Source organism: Nicotiana attenuata, unplaced genomic scaffold, assembly GCF_001879085.1.
Source record: "Nicotiana attenuata strain UT unplaced genomic scaffold, NIATTr2, whole genome shotgun sequence".
In the NCBI taxonomy this organism is placed as follows: domain Eukaryota; kingdom Viridiplantae; phylum Streptophyta; class Magnoliopsida; order Solanales; family Solanaceae; genus Nicotiana; species Nicotiana attenuata.
In genome coordinates, this window is record NW_017670946.1 from 303,729 (window position 1) to 325,495 (window position 21,767).

At 35.8% G+C, this 21,767-nt stretch overlaps 1 protein-coding gene across 1 annotated transcript; it reads left to right on the forward strand.

Moving 5' to 3' along the window:
- The first annotated feature begins 4,011 nt into the window (after positions 1 to 4,011).
- On the forward strand, positions 4,012 to 5,502 carry LOC109244698 (homeobox-leucine zipper protein HAT22-like). The gene is made up of 3 exons (XM_019411831.1): positions 4,012 to 4,639; positions 4,795 to 4,874; positions 4,972 to 5,502. Exons 1-3 carry the CDS (start codon positions 4,202 to 4,204, stop codon positions 5,249 to 5,251), a joined length of 798 nt encoding a protein of 265 aa, XP_019267376.1. The 5' UTR covers positions 4,012 to 4,201; the 3' UTR covers positions 5,252 to 5,502.
- Positions 5,503 to 21,767: the final 16,265 nt, after the last annotated feature.

Sequence of the window (21,767 nt, forward strand, 5' to 3'; positions counted from 1 at the left end):
TTCTTTCCACCAACTAGATAATCTTGCATCCAAATAGGAGTGTTCTTTGTTCTAGTTGACTGTCTAGGGAGAGCAGTGGAAGTAGGAGCAGTAGGTGCTATGGGAAGTTCAGCTGGGGCCAATTCAGTTGACATCTGTGAATCTACATTTCCTAGTGTATCTGCATGATCAGCTACATCTGTGGTATCTGCTTATTCTGCTACATCACCACTATTGTCATCTGCATCATGTGTTGTATCTGCGTCTTAACCTGTTTGATTGAATTCCTTGCTTGTTGAATATGCGAGGTCTGGATCCATGGTGATCATCTCTTCCCTTTGCATTGTTTCAAAGGCATCATCTATGTGACTTGGGAATTGATTAGTAGGAACATATTGTTGGTGTTGTAAGATGAGAAAAGGAAATGTTGATTCCCTAAATATGACATCCTTGCTTACAAAGAAAGAGTTAGCCTTTCTGTCAAACATTCTATATCCCTTTTGAGTAGTGGAATACCCCATTAGAACAACATTCCTAGCTCTAGGTCGAAATTTGTCCTCCTTCACCACATTTGCAGCATAACACAAACATCCAAAAGTTCTCAGATGTGTTAGTGAGGGTTGTCTGCCATGTAGCAACTCAAAAGGGCTCTTACCACCTAGTACTCTAGTAGGAAGTCTGTTTATAAGATAAACAGTTGTTTGCTCACATTCCCCCCAAAACTTGCTTGGTATTCCAGCCTGAAACTTCAGTGCTCTTGCAGTGTCTAAGATGTGTCTATGTTTTTTTTTAGCCACTCCATTTTGTTGTGGGGTGTGCACACAACTACTTTGGTGAATTACTTTATGATTTTGCAAGAAAACATTCCACTGATGTTAAAGAAATCTTTACCATTGTCTGTCCTAACTGTCTTAACACAAACACCAAATTGATTCTGTACCATGCAAAAGAACTGTTTTAGAAATATGATTGTTTCACTTTTCAATTACATGAGAAAAATCCAGATTGCTCTAGTGTAATCATTAACAACTATAAGAAATTGATGCTTATTATCATGTGTAGCTACCTTATAAGGTCCCCATACATCCATGTGAACAAGCTGAAGAGGTTTAGTACTTAAGTGCTCACTGATAGGGAAGTTTAACCTATATTGCTTAACCAATGGACATACAGAACATTTATTGTGTATTGCACTGTCTACTTTATTATGCAAAAAAGAAACATGCTCCATTAGTGGCAATGAAAGATGTCCTAATCTCCTGTGCCAAAGTTCTCCTGTATCTTTGTTCTTCTCCACTGAACTGATATGAGCAACTATGTGTTCTATTCTTCTTCCTCTTATTAGATAAAGGCCACCTGTTTCCTTACCAATCCCCATTACCCTGCCACTGTAAAGGTCTTGAAAGACACATATTTTTGGCAGGAATAGAGCACCACATTGTAAGTCCCTGGTTAACTTTGAAATTGAAATTAAGTTAAACTTAAAGTCAGGAACATACAACACATTTTCCAGTTTAGTATCTGCTGAAATCTGCGTACTACCAATATGTGTAACATCAGTACTGTCTCCATTTGGTAATCTTACCTTTTCCCTTTTACAACTATCTACCTTCTTGACATCATATAGTAATTCTAGTGAAGATGCTATGTGATGTGTGGCCCCTGAATCGACTATCTAATTGTCATTATAGACACTTGAGGCAAGAGATACAATATTACATGTCATGTTTGCTTGTGTCTGATTATCAACATTTCAATCCTTATTGAGCAAATGAAGTATCTGTTGGTACTGTGCTTCAGTAAAGAAGTAATCTCATTTATGCTATGCTGCTCCCTGTGAATTGGAGGTTGCTGGTCCTTCCACATTGTTGACTGTAGTGAAAGGTCCTTTAGTCCTATATTCTCTAGTCTGATAATTCTTCTGCCCTTTGAAATCTTTAGGGTAACCAATGATTTTGAAACAATTCTCCATATTGTGGCCCTTCATATGGCAAAGCTCACACTGTAGGAATTGTTTCTTTCCTCGAAAACCTTGACCTCTTCCAACTTGCATTGCCATAGGATCCACCTTTTCTGCCATTGCACTACCACCCATAGACTGTTGGCTTTCATCTTGTGAGATCATAGCATATGCTTGGTTGAGTGTGTTTCATCAAAATCTGTCTTCGAGCTTGGTCATAAGTATCATTCAAACCGTCCAAAAAATTGCATCAGCCTCTGTTGATGCAAATGTGCAACATATTCCTTTGATTTCACACATCCACAGTTCGGAGAAAGTACAAGCACATCATATTTAGCCCATAGCTCCTTCAGCTTTGTAAAGTACACAGCAATAGAGTCAGATCCTTGTGATAACCTCAAAATTCCTCTGTGCAATTGAAAGATCCTCATTTGATTCACCTTATCAAATCGCTCCTTAAGATCTTCCTACACTGCATGTGCATCTGACGCATAAATCGTTCCACTCAGTAGATCCTTCGACACTGAGTTAATAATCCACGAATGCACTATTGCATTGCATGTCTCCCATTCTTCATGTAGATCATCTTCAAATGAAGCTTTAATGCATGTTCCAGTAATGAACCCTAACTTACGCTTTGCTTTTAGAGCAAGGCGCATAGATCTACTCCACAGGCCGTAATTCTAGATCCTGTGAGTTGAATTGGAATCAATACCAGTCCTGGGGTGTCGGATGGTTGCAGGAAAAAATGATGAGTGTAATCGGTCTTCGTCTTCTCCGCCATTGACGCGTGACCTCAAACTCAATTAAATCGCACAATCAAATAAAAACAGTAATAAAATCGACCTAATTTTACAGAAAATTTGATCAATCTTCTGGGAAATGAAGAACACAATTATGAACTTCAATTTAGGAGATGTAAGGAAACGATTTTACTAAATTGAGCCTTTGCAACCATGAATCGTTCTCCACAACTCTGATACCATGCTAAATGGACCTTGGGCCTGACTCAACCCCAAAAGCTAGCTCAAGAAGTGAGGATTGCTCAAGACCATATAAGGAGACCACCCATCCCCTTCATTGTCGATGTGGGACTCAACACCCCTTCTCATGCCCAGGACTGGACATCTGGAGCGTGGACAATTATGGGGGCCCAACATCGGAAAATCGGGACGAGTCCTGCTCTGATACCATGTTAGCAGAGGAAGCTTGGAGAACAAATCACTGGAATTGAAGAATAGCTCAATGAGCTAATTGAGTACAAGACTACTGACTATATACACCTCTAACTAACAATTAGTTACTAAGTAACTAAAATAACTCTCACACACTCTAACTTCTAACATGTACAATTCGGTCCCCATATCTTACTAACTTCTAAACTGTATACACTTAAATATATATTCCAATAAAAATTCAAAGAAAATAGTACTACTTAGGTGAATTATGATTAACATTTAACACGGTTATGGGGCTATACCTAATTAGTAACATTAGTGATGGGTGCCTCATGGTTGCTGACACACAAGTTGGTTCATGATTGATACATGTATTATTAATCAGAAATATGATGGTATAAGTAAATAGTGGATAAAGTAAAAAAAAAAAAAGTAAATAAATATGATAGAAACGCCAATGAATCGTAAGAAAGAGAATAAAGCCAGTGTTTGTGATAAACAGCAGTGCAATATTGGTATGGTGATGGGTGGCAAAGGGAAGACGAATGATTCTCCATTTCCATGTGAATCCACGTAATTCATTCTATGCATTTATTCTTTTGGTATTCCAAAAGTTCAAGTAATGAGAGAGAGCGTATCCTTGTTTGGTTAAATTGTTGGGGAGAGTGGGTTAGTTTCCTCGCTTTTTGGTTAGTATTATAATGGAGAGAGATAACACTTACGGTAGTGGGGGTTCAAATGGTCAACCTATGAGGAGAGAAAAAAATGGACTTTTAATAATTCCTACACACTACTTATTCACTGCTTTGATTATTAATCATAGATAGATAGATAGAAGACCCACCCACCCATTTACCACACACCCCACCCCAGAACACAGACACAAAAGTCTTATTCCTCAGTTTCCCTTTCAACAAACCCAAGCGCTACGCCTAATTCGGTAGCCCCAAGTCTCTTACAATATATATCCCACAACTCCTCCTCTCTTTTCCACCATTCCTCACAAGAAAAACTAAAGTTAACACTTGTTTCTTTTTCTTTTCAATTCAACATTCCTCCTCACTGGTCTTCTTTTCACACATAGATGGGTAGTTTTGATGATATTTCTAACACAGGCCTGGTTTTAGGATTAGGCTTTTCCACAAGGGTTGATCAGAAATCAACAAAAATACTACTGGCCGGCAAAGGGCCGTCTCTTGGCTTTGAACCGTCACTAACGTTAAGCCTTTCCGGTGATCCTACCTATAATGAACAGCAGCAGGCAGCTAAGAAGGTTAAGAATGATCATCAATCGGCCGATTTGTATCGACAAGACAGTGCAGCTTCCTCCTACTCTAATGCTAGCGTGAAAAGGGAGAGAGACGCTGGTAGTGAAGAGACAACGACTGAGGTAGAGAGACTTTCCTCCAGAGTTAGCGATGAAGATGATGATGGTTCTAACGCTAGGAAGAAACTTAGGCTCAGTAAAGCACAATCTGCTCTTTTAGAGGAAAGCTTCAAGCAACACAGCACTCTCAATCCTGTAAGCTCTCCTTCTTCTACTTTTCTTTATTATCCCCCCGTATATATATATTTTCTTAATTTCTTTTGATGGGTATACGCACACGTAACATATAATATAGATCCATTTCTGTACGCACTGGTACGCTATCTCACAACTAATTTCTAATTATGCAGAAGCAAAAACAGGACTTAGCCAGGGATCTGAATCTAAGGCCTCGTCAGGTTGAAGTCTGGTTCCAGAACAGAAGAGCCAGGTAGCTAGGACTAACGATTTTTTTTATTTAAAAAAAAAACATTTTTCTATTAGAAAATAAGGAAACATAAAATTGATGGAATCGTTTCTTTTTACAGAACAAAGCTGAAGCAAACAGAGGTAGACTGTGAGTTCCTGAAAAAATGTTGCGAGACGCTAACAGAGGAAAACAGGAGGCTTCACAAGGAATTGCAAGAACTGAAGGCTGTAAAAATAGCGCAACCTTTGTACATGCAGCTGCCGGCGGCCACGTTAACCATGTGTCCTTCTTGCGAGAGGATCGGCGGCGTCGGAGAAAATCCATCGAAGAATCCATTCACTTTGGCTCAGAAGCCTCACTTCTACAATTCCTTCACCAATCCATCAGCAGCTTGTTAAGTAGAGGGCATATATAAATAATATACTCTCTAATAGTATATGATATCAATATCATCTTTAGAATATCTCCCAAAGCCGCCACTTTTTTTGGTTAAGGCCTTGTATGAAATCAACTGACTAGTGCAGTTGTATGTGTAGAGTTAGAATTAAGGTCACTAATCAATCATTTTAATTTGTTTCTTATGATCATATTATAAGTCTGTAAATAGTTAAGGAATATAATACATATGGATGGATTATTATTTATATTAGATCTGTTGAACTTTTCTTCGTTTTATTTCTTTCTTCATTTTTAATTTTCACTCGTGTACATTTCTTCTTTTTCTCCTATCTTCTCAATTATTGGTGTCTCATGATTCGGGCAAAGGAGCTCCCAAAGGCAAAAAGGCCAAAAATGTGATGAGAAGATTATTCGGGTATTATCGCAAACGATATTTGGGTGAATTACATATTCGTATAATTATCAGAAAGGAATTAAATCTGGACGGACTGAAAAATTCTGGACATAGAAGATGAAGATGAAGATGATAATGTATTCTTTGAATATATTATGATGTTGTGCACCACTTGATAATAAATGATTAGACAGATGCATGCTTGAAGCATTATCCATCATGTATAGAGAGAAAATTAAAAAGAGAAGGGAATAGTTGGAAAAGGATAGCATACCAAATCTTTTAAAATCTTTTTAGCAAACAAAAAGAGAAAGATAATGATAATTCAGTTGGAGGTGTTTAATGATGATGAGATGATGTGTAAGGTGGGGAAAGAGAAAAAAAGGTTGGTATCTAGGTGGGGGTCAGCTCACGTGTATCTGTCTCTAGTTTTGTTAGGGGTCGTTTGGTTGCCGGTTAGAGTTATGCAGGTATTAGTTATACATGTATTAGTTATGCAGGGATAAGTAATGCAAGGATTAGTTATGCAGGTATTAGTTATGCAGAGATTATTCTTTTAAATATTTGGTTTGTTGTATTAGAAATTGATATAAATTATATAAATTTTAAAGTAAAATGCTTGTTTACAACTATACCCCTGACCTTCTTTTGCATTGTTTTTTCTCTCTTTCCATTTATGTAGGAAATAATTTAGTTAGGAACTTTGGGTGTTACTTTCACTTCTTCGTCATACTACTGAACTATGTGAAGTTTAGACATATTTGATTTTAACTTCTTAGTTTTGGTATTTCCATTTTCTAGTGGCTTCTCCAGTTTGCTTTTGCTAGTTTGTTCTTTAAAAATGAGAGAAGACAAGGTATATAGTTGGCAAGTGAAAGCAAGTGAAACCTGTTGACGGGTTGGCAGAGAAATAAGGAAACCTTATGTGTAAAGTGATAGGGGTAAATTTGTCATTTCAGTATTTTATCCATGTATTACTAATACATGTATTAGTTATTCCATCTTCTACCCCGCATAAAATAATACACAGATTGACTCATAACTTATACATGTATTATTTATGCATAATTGAAAAATGTCAACCAAACATGGTATTAGTTATGCAGAATTATATACAAAATAACTATTGCCTACTAAACATGGTATAAGTTATGTTACCCCTTATACATGAATAACCTTTCTTCTAACCGGCTACCAAACCACCTCTTAGTTAATTGATAGAAAAAGTGTCTACATGAATAAAGGGGAGAGGGGGCACTGCCTGCCTGCTACAGCCGTGTACATAAAGAAAGGAATGGCGATAAATAAAGGATAATTTAAAGAAACTCCAATTCTTCATCTTTCGCATAATTTAACATAAATCAAGAAAAGAAAAGATGCTACACAAATACGCTTTTCTAATTTAATTTTAATTATTATACTAACTTTTTTAATATTCAACCAACTCAAGTCCAAACGTAATCTTGAAATTTTGGTCAAAATAGGACAGGTTAGATGTAGGGGCGGATGTAACCTTTTGGCTATGAGTTTAATGTTTGAACTCATAACATTTGATATGAAGTATGAATTTATATTTAAAAATCTATTAAAATCTCAATAAGTATTCAATTTGAACAGTATAATAAATTTAATGTAAAAAGTTCTAAAAACTAAACTTATTAAATTTAAATGTATTAGATGATATGAATTTTTTACACATAAAAAAATTAAAATTTGTGATGATATGTTTGATGTGTGATCTCTTTCTTATTGGATCATTTCGACCTAATTCACTTTTGTGATAACGTGTGTGAGAGAGAGAGAGAGAAGTGAAGGGAGGCAAAAGTGATGGAAGCTAAGGTGCCCTAACTTTAAGGGGACCAGTGAGTCACACATCATGTGATATCCACGCCCATTGGCCCAAGTTTCTAACAATTATGAACAACGAGACTTCCATGTAGCATTCAGGTGGACTTACTTCCTCCCAACCTCTTTGATGTGTCTTTTCCAACCATCACTTGCTGCCTCCTACTCCCTCAACGAAATACTTTTTTTTTAGTCTCTTTTATAATAAAAGATATATTTTTAAATTTAGAAATAATTTAGTTTTCAATTTTTTATTTTATCTATTTTATCCTTAATGAGAAGCTTTTATAATTTTACAAATATTATGGCTCCACAAAGCTTTTACCCTTAAGCTGTCAAGACCATAAATTTTAAAAGTCTTATTCGTTTTTCTTAAATTTCGTGCCGAATCAAATTATTTCATCTAAATTGAAATGAATGGCGTATTTGTTTTCTTTTTGCGCTACTACAGTACTCACAGAATCCGAAGTAGTTCCTTAAATTATTTATTGTTGGACCACCAATATGTTGCAGCCGTAAATTCTAGGAAACCAGAAAAAAGCTACCTGGTGCATATGAAATAATTATATTTTCTTGTTGAATATATGAAATTGTATTTCTCTATTTTCACGAATGACTAAGAGAATCACCATTCTTAGTAATAAAATGAGACGTGCTCTTTTGATGACAACGTGAAGTACAGCAAAACTGCAACTTATAGTACTCCATAAGTTAATTACCCCATTTTGGAGGATCGGTCTCAGGTAGGGGTGTACATGGACCGGGTTGGTTCGGGTTTTATTAAAACCAAACCAAATCAACTATATCGATTTGGATTGATTCGGTTTTGTCGGAATTTTCGGGTTTTTCGGGTTTTTTTGTTACTTAAATATTATTTCAATCTTACTTTGTTAAATTTTTTATAAGTAAATATATGTTTAGTAAAAATATAAATTGACACATATATATTATCTATTAAAATATTCTTATGAGAATATTTTCTTAGTAACATATAATAGTTACTTTTTTAGTCGTCTGACAATAATGTTTCGTTGATGCACACTTTCAAGGTTAACCGAATTTAGTAATTAAACATAAAAATCAATATGATACCTAAATAATAATGATCACTTCACATCCAAAAAGATGTAACAATTTAATAGATCTTAACATATGATATGAATATGGAAGAATAAAGAGATTGACGCATTTCAGTAATACTTGATGAGAAAGTGATCATACAGCTCATTATTTAAGGTTAATAAATATGGAGCACTTCATATACTATTAAATATTATATCCCGCAAGAGAATCCCAAATATTTCTAGACATTTTTTAAAGAAAATTCTATATAAAATCTTAAAAATATATATAAAAATTATATATTTATATGTCGGTTTGGTTCGGATTTTTTTACTCAATACCAAACCAAATCAAACCAAACCTAGTCGGGTTTTTTAATCGGTTTGGTTTGACTTTTCGGTTTGGTGCGATTTTCCGGTTCGGTTTGTACACCCCTAGTCTCAGGTATTGGTTTGGGAAAAATTAATGTTAGTTTTGACTTTTTTTTTTTTAATAAGTACGCGTGTTTGATTTATGTGTGTGTGTTTGTTGGTGGGGTTCGTTAAGACTTTGTTTTGAATTATTTTTGAAAAGAATTGTTTTAAACTTGGATGTTGTTGTAAGCTTTATTTTGAAAAAAGAAAAACCACTAAAGCCTTAAAACTTCATAAATACTTTCAATGGTCAAAGATTACGAATTATTAACTACACATTTTTATTGTTTACTAAACTTACCTTAAATAGTGTTTATGAGGGAGAGTGATTGTGCGAATATAAATTTGATGTCGTACGATAATTCCATATATTTTGACGTTATTTATCCTATTTGCTTGTTGTTTGGATGCTAATTTGTGCAACAATTGCGCTTAATAGAGCTTATTTAACGTTTAGGAATGCTTGGACATGAATTGGAAAAAAGTTGCACGAAATGGTATCTCAGAGCTGCAAAATGGAGCAATAAAAGAAGACGTGCAAGGCAATGAAAAGTCATGGCCATAGACAGTGCAAGGCCTTGTCCAGGGCGTTGTCATTGGCACCCCAGACAGTGCCTCACACAGAAACTTTGGTGCCATAGACAGTGCCTCGCGTACAAATGTTGGTGCCCCTGACAGTGCCTCACGCCGATGATGCTATCTGAGCCAATTTTATTTCCTTACTATTTTTGGACGTGTAAACTTCGGCCCCATCCTATAAAGACATCATTAGGGAGGGGATTCGACCAAGGAGGCAAGAACATGCTAAGAGCAAGGCGGAGAATTCTTCTACGAGTTTTTCATTTCCTTCTTCCTATTTTCATTATGGCTATGAATTCTAGTATTGTAGTTTTGCATACTATTAGGAATAGCTAATTTGTTATCTAGGGTTTTGATGGAACCTTTTGTAAGATAAATTCTCGTTATGTTTTTATATAATTGAACCGTTAGATTTCTCTACTTGTTCAATTATGTGTTTACTGCTGTTGATTAAATAACCATCAATTGACTGTGTTTATTTAGTATGAATTGCTTGAGAGAGGGTATATATGTAGGTAGTTGTTGAACAACATCACTCCTAACGTATGTGAGAGATCAATATGGAGGGTTTAAAGTCGGGATTAGAGATAACGAAACCATGGTGCGATCGTAGTGAGCGGTGAATTAGTGTCAGCTAGCATAGTTTGAGAGAATACGTCTAGTAAATTGTGGTAGTTGTTCGAGAGAGAGCTACGACACCCAAAGTACTCGCGATCGGTAGCGAATACTTAGGCGAAATTATTGAAGACGTAGGGGGAAGGATTCCGACAATTGGAAAAATCATAAGTCTAGACCTCCATAATCTTGTCTCCAACACTTAGTCTTGTTAGTTAATAATTTTACTGCTTTTAGTATTTGTTAATTAATTAATTTAAAATAAAAATTATAATCTTTATAACTAGGAAATTATTTAAACTTGTATTTTTTAGCAATACTGAACAGTTGTAGCTAATCCATATAAGTTCTCTGTGGATTTACTCCGGACTCTTAAACCGGATTATATTTACCGTGACTGCTTATCCTTTTTAGGACTAGAGTTGAACGTGATCAAAATTCCATGCAATTGGTGAGCGAAAACAAATTTCGTTCGGAACTGTGGAGACCAAAATTAATTTTCAAAAAATAGAAACCAAAACCAATTCCAATTCCAAGATCAATTAGCTAGGTGGTTTTTATACTCACCGTCCTTTTAGTTTAATTTTCAAAACTGTCTAGAAACCAAACACCAACTAATTGTACAGAACTGATAAATAGGAGTGGTTAAAGTTAAAACGTTTACTTTTGAAGAAAATTGGGTTAATTTTTCCAGAAAGAAAAGTTGAAAATTGAAAAAATAGAGAGGGATGGTCAAGGTTTTTATTGGGGAAAGGTCAAGGGAGCAAAAACATGTGGAGGAAGTATAAATTAGGAGACACGTAATCATGATTGGTCATGGACAAAGTCCTAAGGTGAATCATTGGGAGGATCTATCATAGGTCTTATTTTGTGGTCCACCTTTGAATTTCATTATTGGTCTATCTAGAAATGTCCATGTTGGTAATTTGTGCTTTCTTTGAGAAAAACGTATTTAAGGGAAGACAAAAAAAAGTTAAGGAGGTCTTAATATTTAGGCAAAATACATAAGTTGACATCCGAACTGTGGACCAAATCCCCGTTACACACTTTCTATGGGCGAAAATAATATTACACACTCAACCTTTTAAAAAGTGTGTCTAATACACACCTCCTTTGACCAGGACTCAGTATGTGTAAAACACCACGATAGAAGCGCGTCTACTAATAAAAATACTGTCTAATTATTTATTTAATGTCACGTGTCAGCAATTCCCTCATCTTCCCCACCCTTCCTCTATCTCTCTCTTCTGCCAGCTAACACCTCCTCTCCCCACCCCCAAATCCCTTCTTTTCTTTTTCTTTCTCAAATCATTACTTCTGATTTTCTCTCGACTATAAATATTTTTCATTAATCTCAAGGTTCCAATCTATTTTCTTCTCTAGCCTCCTTTTTTATTTGTTTGATTTCATTCACATTTAATAAAATTTTGTCATCATCGCAAATTTTTCAATTAATATAGCTTTTTTTCCTTGTGAGTAATTTCGACTACATCTATCGCGTGCATCTGTTTTTTTCCTTTAATTTTGCAGTTATCTATCTCAAATTTAGGATTCTTAGCTTCTCATGTTGAAGAGGATGCTGAATTTTTTATTTTGAAAGATGGTAGTGACGACAGTAGCCATGGGAATGACAAACAAAATTTTGGAAGAGAGCTATAAATGAAAATAGCCAGCTTATGTCTTTGTTGAAGTAGATATGGTACCCAAGCAATTGTAGAGAGAAGGCTGTTCTTTATCTATTTTCAATCTACCTTTGCCTTTGTTGCATTTTTTTTGGAACAATGGCCTTGTTGTGGTGATGGTACGGTGGTGTGAGCCATGGCTTATTGGCTTTTGATATTTTTATTTCTTTCTGGGATTAAATCACTTGGGATCCTAATTTTTGGGTTGAATCGTGTGTTCTAGTTTTTCGGGTGGTCCATGGAGGAGGAGATGGAGGTGGAAGAGATGGAGTTGGAGAAGATGAGGGTATATGTGTAATTTTATATTTTTCTTTTTTTTATTTATGTTAATAACACGCGTCACAACCTTATTGGTGCGTGACATTACCCATATTTAGGTAAAGTGGTCAAGAAAAAAGTTGTGTGTCTTAGACACACTTTCAAAAGGTTGAGTGTGTAACATTATTTTCGCCCACAAAAAGTGCGTAACGGGGATTTGATCCATAGTTCGGGTGCCAACTTATGTATTTTGCCTAATATTTATATTGTGTGTTGGTTAAATCAATCATCATGAACGTAATCACCATTATATTTGAGTCGCTTGCCCCTCCTTTAAATTCGAAGGTCTAAATATTTAAATTAACACAAATTTAAGTGGTTAGCATTTTATATTTTGAAATAAAACTTTTTTTGGGGTAATTCCCATGGGAAAACCCGACCTACCCTTCGATGTGTACTGCACTGAAGTGCAACAAGCTCTGACTGAGGAGGTGATTGGTGAGGGAAATAGATCCCAGGTCTTTCACGTGGGAAACCACTAATTCAATCAACTAAGCCAACTGGTGCAGGCTTGAAATAGAATTTACAAGTGTAAAATATATGACAAATATCAAAGAGTTTAGATATAGTCAATTTTCTTTGTCTCTTTTAGATTATGAAAAAAAACATTACAGTTTTATCATGTAATATTTCTTATATTTAATTAATCCATGCACATTTTAGCATTTGGTTAAAGTTGACTTTCTTATATCCAATTTATTTTATTTATATCCATGAAAATAATCTTTTTCAAGTGACAACAAATATGCAGGGAACTACTCCATGAAAATAGTTTTGCATGAGATCATATTTATTTTATACTGTCTCACAGTCCCCTTTATGTGTTTCAAAATTATAAATTTTCTAAATGCTATGTTATAAAACGTATTAAAATTTCACAATCTAACACTGTCATTCACATTAGAAACACATGAAAAGTGTGATGAAATAAATTCTAATATTCAAAATTCTCAAAAGATTAAGATGAGAATAGCTAATATGTTTGAGCAATTAAAGAAATACAAACGGGAAAATTAAGTATCACTTCACTCCCCAATTTAGGTCACATGAAACAGAACGACGTGTGAAGTAGCACATGAAAACTTTCTTTTGGAATTGTTATAAATATGCTTACAGGAAGAAACAATATAATGCGATGGGTGAAAATAACATATGATCGTTTCTTTTGGAATTGTTAAACATGTGTGCAGTTATGTTTAATAATATCCACTTTGAGACACATAAGAGATTTCGTATTTCTAGATAGGCACACGCAACTGTACAAAAAAGAAAATAATAGGTCGACAGATGTCAAACGTAGGCAAAATTGTCGGCCTGTCCAGTCCTTGTAACGTAATGTTAAATTGTTAATAAACCAATATTGCTGGCTTTGGTTACTAGTATTAAAATAAATAGTTTGATCAATCAGGGTGAAAGCAACTGATTAGTTGGTTGCAAGCTTAATGACATGAAAATTGAAACTCTCCCATTAATTCCCTTAATCAACATCTAATTACGCATGCAAAGCAGCATTATTAGGATATATCTTACTTTAATTGTACTAATTATGGAAACCTTGTCACTAGACTCACTAGTTTGATTATACGTTTGATTCTTTTTTATTTTTCTGTTAGCTAATAGACAATATTGCTTTGCCATGTTTGTTTCCTAAAAGCGCATGCCCTTATCTCTAATAAGCAATAATTATTGTAAAGATAATTGCTGAAGAGGTGGCAGGCTATCCACCATTTCAACAGCATGTATAAGTAGGTTTAGGTATGCAATTAAATATTACTGTAATAATTATTACAATAAGATCGGACTTTCAAGAAAATCATAGTTGTACTAAATAATATATGCAGAATTATCATTCGAAACGTTCATACTTCTCTTACGATATACAGCTTACTTAGTACTGGTACATACGCATAAGTATATGCGTTCATTGGTGGGATGTACTTTTTATATATTCAAATTCTTGATATTTCACTCCAGAGAGATCTAGAGAGAGAGAGAGTTGAAAAATGGCGGAATAAATAGTTCAAAGGGCAAAAGGAAAAAGAGAAGAGAATGCTACCCTCAAGTGAAGGATTATTCTAAAATTGTTTATCATGATGTTGTACGTTTTATAGTTCTAAAATTGTTTAGGTTAATTTTGTGGTTATGGTTTCCAAATCAACTTAACCAAGTATTAATAACGTTCCTGGTGTTTCATTATCATTTATTTTTCCTCTCTTGGCATTTTGTATCGGCGTAAAGGGTAGACATTATCATAGATAATCCGCCAAGAAAGCAACTAGGACAAAAGCAAATCTCAAATAATTGAGCATCGTCGAGAAGTATATATGTGTTGCTAATGTGGTATAAGGCCATGTAATTGTTGCTCCAATGTCAACTTCTCCATTATAAGCTGCATCAATAAATCATCATGTAAAGCATCATCCTAAAAATTATTTATTAAAATAGCTTGAGATATATAGTCAAAAGTACTATCAATCAATTGGAGGTCCACGGATGTGTAAATCTTAAAGGTGGAGAATAAAATCTATAACTCATGTAAGAACATTTATGGGGGACCATATTTTGATGATCTTCTACTTGGTTTTGGAGCATCCCTATCGCTAACGAAGACTCTCCACCTGGCTTTTAAATAAATGAACAATAATTAAACTAGAAATTAATGATGTAATTTTTTACTTCGGTTATGGCAGATTCAGAATTCAATTGTTATGAGTTTTGAGTAGGGGTGTTCGTCGGTCGGTACGGTAGACATTTCGGTTCGGTATTTACGGTATTCGGTTTCTTAAAATCCTATACCAATACCGTATCTAATTAAATTCGGTATGGTTCGGTTTTTCTCCTTTCGGTTTCGGTTTATTTGGTTCGGTAATTTCGGTTTATTAGGTTTGAATACTAACTAGTGCATAGAGCCATACACTCTAATATTTTTAATTAAAGTACTCAAAAATACAAAAGTGAAAATGTTTGTTGACAAAAAATTTGTCTAAAACTAGCAAATATCGACCCAAATAGAGAAAATTGTACATAAAAGAATATTTGATCATTAGAAATGTCTTGTTACTTGTTTAGAGTTAATTGATGAACGTTGAGAATAAAGGAAAGTAAAATTTTAGATTATTTATATTTATGTTATAATTGATGATATGTGTTTCGTGTAATATCATATATATTTCGGTACGGTATCGGTATTTCGGTATTTTATTTTAAAATACCAAATACCATACCTAATACCAATTTTTTTTTTAAAACTTAAAGCAAATACCATACCAAATACCAAAATACCGTATATCAAATACCAAAATTTTCGGTTTCGATATGGTAATTCGGTATTTACCAAATTATGTCCAGCCCTAGTTTTGAGTTACAAAAGTGGAACTGAAGTGAACTATTAATTCTTTCTAAACTTTTTCCCCCACACACACATATAATATGGATCGTTGGGTCTGCCATTATCTAAGTTTATAATTTTCGGTTGCTGTTAACTGTCCACGCTTAGGCTGTTATGTTGAGGAGGAGGTAAACCCGAAAATAAAGAAGATAAGAACACTAAATTTTAACGTGGAAAACCCTTCAAATCGAAGGTAAAAATCACGGGATCACAAAGATCCAAAAACTCCACTATAACAATAAGAGGGTTACAAAAGTTCTCCAAATTGGCTACACAACAAGGGCCAAATACGGAGCAACAATAGCAACAAGAGCAACACTAATCAATTGAAGAAAGAGGAGAATCCACAAAAATGAAGCTGCTGTTCGAGGCTCGAAATCAGATGCTACGAGCATCCAAATCCGATCTTCACCGTTCAAATCTAAAACCAAGATGTTACGAACATTCAGTCAAAATTTCAGCCCGATCCAACGGTTAACGAATTGGAAAATGTGATTTGAAGTTGGCTGGTCGGATTACAAATCTGCAGCAAAACAAATACTTTTATTCTCTCTTCTCTCTTGATGAAAGCTCTCTCTAAACCACTCTTATGTGCTTAAGTCTTTCAAAGACTTGTATAAATGAGCATATAATAATTCTCCAAGGTTGTCCTATTTATAGATCATGAGTGGTGCTTTCTCTTAAAGCCAAAACCCACTCAAAATAAGAATAAACCGAATCCAATTCCAAATAGGAATGAAAACCAAAAGAGAATAGGATTAGGCCATTGGGCCTTTGGCTGGACAACATGGGCATGTGCCCAACAAACTCCCCCTCCAGCCAAGGAGCCAAATGTGTCTTCAAGTGGAGGAACTATTGACACGCTTCATGCCTGACAATTTTCTACAAAATTCATGTTTATCTGCAACCACCGCCTTTGTCAGCATATACGAAGGATTTTCATCAGTGTGTATCTTCTCAACCTCAAATAATTTCTCTTCCACGGCCATTCTTATCCAATGATACTTTCTATTTATATGTTTGGTCTTAGAATGAAAAGTTGAGTGCTTGGTGAGACAGATAGCACTCTGATTATCACAAAATAAGATGTACCTTGGCTGCTCAAAGCCAAGATCATTAATAAACTCCTTCATCCATAATAGTTCTTTAGCACCTTCTGTGACAACAATATATTCGGCTTCTGTGGTGGATAGATCTATGCACTTCTGTAGTCTAGATTGCCAAGAAACAGCTCCCCCTGCAAAAGTGATCAAATAACCGGAAGCGGATCTTGAATTATCAAGATTGCCTCCTAAATCAGAGTCTGTGTAACAAACAAGTTCAGGCTTGCCATTGCCATTGCCAAAGCTCAGCTTCAAATCTGCAGTACCTTTCAAATACCTTAATATCCATTTTACTGCATCCCAATGTTCTTTTCCAGGATTAGAAAGGAATCTACTAACAGTACCAACGTCATGTGCAATATCTGGTCTAGTGCAAACCATAGCATACATTAAGCTACCAACGGCAGAAGAGTAAGGAATACGAGACATCTCCTTTTTCTCTTCATCAGTAGATGGACTCTGACTAATACTCAATTTGAAGTGTTTAGCAAGAGGAGTACTAACCACTTTTGCATCTGTCATATTGAACCTCTTGAGTACCTTCTCAATGTATTGCTTTTGGGGACAGAAATAACTCCTTTCTATCTCTGTGTCGGTGGATTTGAATGCCCAAGCTTTTCTTTGTTGGCCCCAAGTCCTTCATCGCAAATGATTTGCTCAACTGCTTCTTAAGGACTGCGATTCTGAATTTATTCTTGCCAACAATAAGCATGTCATCCACATAAAGCAATAAAATAATAAAATCATCATTAGAGAACTTCTGGAAAAATACACAGTGGTCTGAAGAAGTTTTCTTGCACCCTTGTTCTTCTATGACAGATTCAAACTTCAAATACCATTGCCTTGGAGCTTGTTTCAATCCATACAAGCTCTTTTTTAATTTGCAGACATAATATTCTTTTCCCTTAGTTACAAAACCCTCAGGTTGCTCCATATAAATCTCCTCATCTAAATCACCATGAAGAAAAGCAGTCTTGATATCCATCTGCTCAACCTCTAAATCTAGACTTGCGGCTAAGCCTAGAACCACACGAATAGAAGACATCTTCACAACAGGAGAGAAAATTTTATCAAAGTCAACTCCCTTCTTCTGGCCAAAACCTTTAACAACTAACCTCGCCTTGTATCTAGGCGCAGAGGTATGGTTATCTTGCTTTATTCTGAATATCCATTTGTTAGATAAAGCTCTCTTACCTTTCAGCAATTTCACTAACTCATATGTGCCATTCTCATGGAGTGACTTCATCTCATCTTCCATCACTTCGATCTAATGATCTTTGTGATTATCTTGCATGGCTTCATCATAATTCTCAGGTTTTCCCATGTCAGTCAAAAATACATACTCATCAGGAGGATAACGCATGGATTTTTGCTTCTCCCTTGTAGATCTTCTAAGAGAGGTTTCAGGAGCATTCGAAGTGGTTACCTGTGCAGGAATTGGTTGCTGATCAACCACAACTTCATCAATTGGAGCATCTATAACTTCTATACCATGATGATCATTTTGATCTTGATCACAATCTCCATCATTGTCTTGGGTTCCTTCATGTGCAATAGGTGCCTTAGCAATTGAAACTGGATCAATATCAACTAAGCTCTCATTACTCTGAGAATCTATCTTCTCAGCGTTGTCAATATCTTCAATAGTACGGTCTTCAAAGAATATTGCATCATGACTTCTAATAAGTTTATTGTCAACTGGATCATAAAAACGATACCCAAAATCATCTTGACCATAACCGATAAAGATGCACTGCTTAGTTTTGACATCCAGTTTCGATCTCTCATCTTTAGGAATATGTACACAAGCTTTACACCCAAAAACTCTCAGGTGATCATAAGAAACATCTTTGGCAAACAAACTCTGTCTGGGACATCACCATCCAAAGCAACAGCAGGAGACAAATTGATAACATAGGCAACAGTGTTAAGTGCTTCCGCCCAAAATGTATTTGGAAGTTTAGCCTCTGAAAGTAAGCATCTAACTCTCTCAACTAGAGTTCTATTCATTCTCTCTGCCAAACCGTTCAATTGAGGTGTCTTGGGCTGAGTTTTCTGATGACGAATTCCTTGTTCTTTGCGATAGTTATCAAAGGGACCACAATATTCACCACCATTGTCAGTGCGAATACATTTTAATTTTTTCCCCGTCTGTCTCTCAGCTAAGGCCTGAAATTCCTTAAACACGCCAAGTGCTTGATCTTTAGATTTCAAAGGATACACCCAGAGCTTACGAGAATGATCATCAATGAAGGTCACAAAGTAAAGTGCACCACCTTTTGACTTTAGTTTAAAAGGACCACACAAATCAGAGTGTACTAGCTCCAATAAATCGGACTTTCTTGAGGGAGGATGACTATGAAAGGAAACCCTTTTCTGTTTGCCAGCTAAACAATGGATACACCTTTTCAGCTTTGCTTGTTTCAATTCAGAAAGCAAACTTTTCTTAGCCAAACACGTAATTCCCCTATCGCTCATATGACTCAATCTTCTGTGCCACAATTCTGATAAAATATCACCTTCCACCATATTTATTGAGTCATTAATAATAGAGCCCCGTGTCACATATAAATAACGAGACTTGACTCCCCGAGCCACTACTAACGAGCCCTTAGTAAGCTTTCATTGGCCATTAAAGAGGGCATTATGGTAACCTTCATCGTCTAATCTTCCAGCGGAGATCAAATTGAAAGGAAAGTCTGGAGCATGCTTGACATCTTGAAGAACTAACGTTGAACCATTATTAGTTTTCAAACAAACTGTGCCAACACCAAACACCTTAACTTCACTGGCATTGCCCATCTTTAACACTCCAGAATCAACAGCAGTATCAGATGAGAAAAAATCTTTTCTTTGTGTGACATGTGAGGTAGCTCCAGAATCTACTATCCAGCTAGTCTCATGGGATACCAAATTGATGACGTTTTCATCATAAGCAAAAAGAAGGTCATCTCGAACAATAGCAGCAACATTGTTCTCGTTATTTTCAACTTTCTTTCCTTCTCTAGTGTCTTGATTCATCTTTCGGCAAAACCTTTTGATGTGTCCTTTCTTGCCACAGTGGTTGCATGTAACATTATAGTATTTGGACCTTGACTTACTTCTACTTTTACCTCTATTAATTAAGCCTCTTGTTCTATCTCTCCCCCGGTCTTCTGTAACCAAGATATCTGCTTGTGAGGACGAACCCTAAGATTTTCTCCTTACTTCCTCGTTCAACACACCACTCTTGGCATATTCCATGGTCACCTTACCTCCAGGAGCTGAATTTGTCAAAGAAACACGAAGAGTTTCCCAAGAGTCTGGCAGAGTATTAAGAAGCCAAAGTCCTTGTATCTCATCATCAAAATTAACCCCCATTCCAGATAGCTGATCAAGGACGCCCTGAAAATCATTTATGTGATCAAGGATAGGGCTGCCTTCCTTGTATTTAAAGGTCATCAATTGCTTTAGCAAAAAAAATTTGTTGTTCCCGATTTTTGAAGCATAAAGAGTCTCTAGCTTTTCCCACAATGATCTTGCATGTATCTCGTTCACAATATGGTTGCGGAAGGCTCTGATACCACTTGTTAGGACCGAAAAAGGTCAGGTGTTATGCGGAAGCTAGCAAGCAAACCATGATCGACGATAAATCAGACAACAAAAGAGAAATCTACCAAAAGAGACATAAACATTTAACGTGGTTCGGTCAACTGACCTACGTCCACAACGGAGATGAGCAATCCACTATAATAAAAAGAGAATACAAAATATCGAGAGAACAACCTCACGAAGAGGCAAACACAAGTGACACACTAACACTTGTCCCGTAAAGTTCTCCCCCTAAATAAGACTCTCAAGCCCCCTATGGCTACATTGTGGATGCTACTGAATGAGAAGGAAGGATCCTCAATTTATAGAAGTCCAAACCTTTTCCTACAAGAAAAGGGACTAGCCAAATATGGAAGAATTTATAATCTCCTTTTACAAAAAGGAAAACTCAATTAAGGTAATTATATTACCCTTTTCCTTCAAGAGATAGGAAAATCAAATATGGTAAGAAAATTATGGCAAACACCTAACAATTCTCCCCCTTGGCCTGAATTTTCTGACAAAATAAACTTGATCCACCTTCTTCACATAGCCTTCAACAGGCCGCATCTCCAGATCTTCGCCACAAAGTTTGTCTCAACGTGCGTAGCACTCCGGTCAAATTTCTCAGACAAAAAATTACGATTATCGTCAAATATGTTGCAGCTAGAACTGAACACGCCAAGATGAACCTGTCTTGAACCTCGCTCGAAGCTGGCTCTGATACCACTTGTTAGGACCGAAAAAGGTCAGGTGTTATGCGGAAGCTAGCAAGCAAACCATGATCGACGATAAATCAGACAACAAAAGAGAAATCTACCAAAAGAGACATAAATATTTAACGTGGTTCGGTCAACTGACCTACGTCCACAACGGAGATGAGCAATCCACTATAATAAAAAGAGAATACAAAATATCGAGAGAACAACCTCACGAAGAGGCAAACACAAGTGACACACTAACACTTGTCCCGTAAAGTTCTCCCCCTAAATAAGACTCTCAAGCCCCCTATGGCTACATTGTGGATGCTACTGAATGAGAAGGAAGGATCCTCAATTTATAGAAGTCCAAACCTTTTCCTACAAGAAAAGGGACTAGCCAAATATGGAAGAATTTATAATCTCCTTTTACAAAAAGGAAAACCGAATTAAGGTAATTATATTGCCCTTTTCCTTCAAGAGATAGAAAAACCAAATATGGTAAGAAAATTATGGCAAACACCTAACAGTTAAACCTAAAACAGTAATAGAAATCTTGAAAAAGCCCTAATTCATTCAGGAATTGCCTCAAACACCTAAATAACAAAGGTGATAGACACTTTAAACTTTCTGTGCAGCAAAGCCTTAGCATTCCATGAAAGATTAAATAGAGAAACAGAAGATAAGAAGAAGAAAACTCACAAAAAATAATGACCCAAAGAGAAAAATTGGCGATAAGATCAGGAACTGTGAGGAGCGAAAAGGTGGAACCGGGAAACTGCAATTTCCAGATGCTGGGGCTTTTAAACTATTGCTAGATTGGTTTTTGATACAGAGAACCTGCATCT

Coding starts and splice junctions, on each gene's coding strand:
- LOC109244698 (XM_019411831.1), top strand. CDS start 4,202: ATGGGTAGTTTTGATGATATTTCTAACACAGGCCTGGTTTTAGGATTA. Junction 4,640..4,794: donor AACACAGCACTCTCAATCCT/GTAAGCTCTCCT, acceptor CTAATTATGCAG/AAGCAAAAACAGGACTTAGC. Junction 4,875..4,971: donor TTCCAGAACAGAAGAGCCAG/GTAGCTAGGACT, acceptor TTCTTTTTACAG/AACAAAGCTGAAGCAAACAG.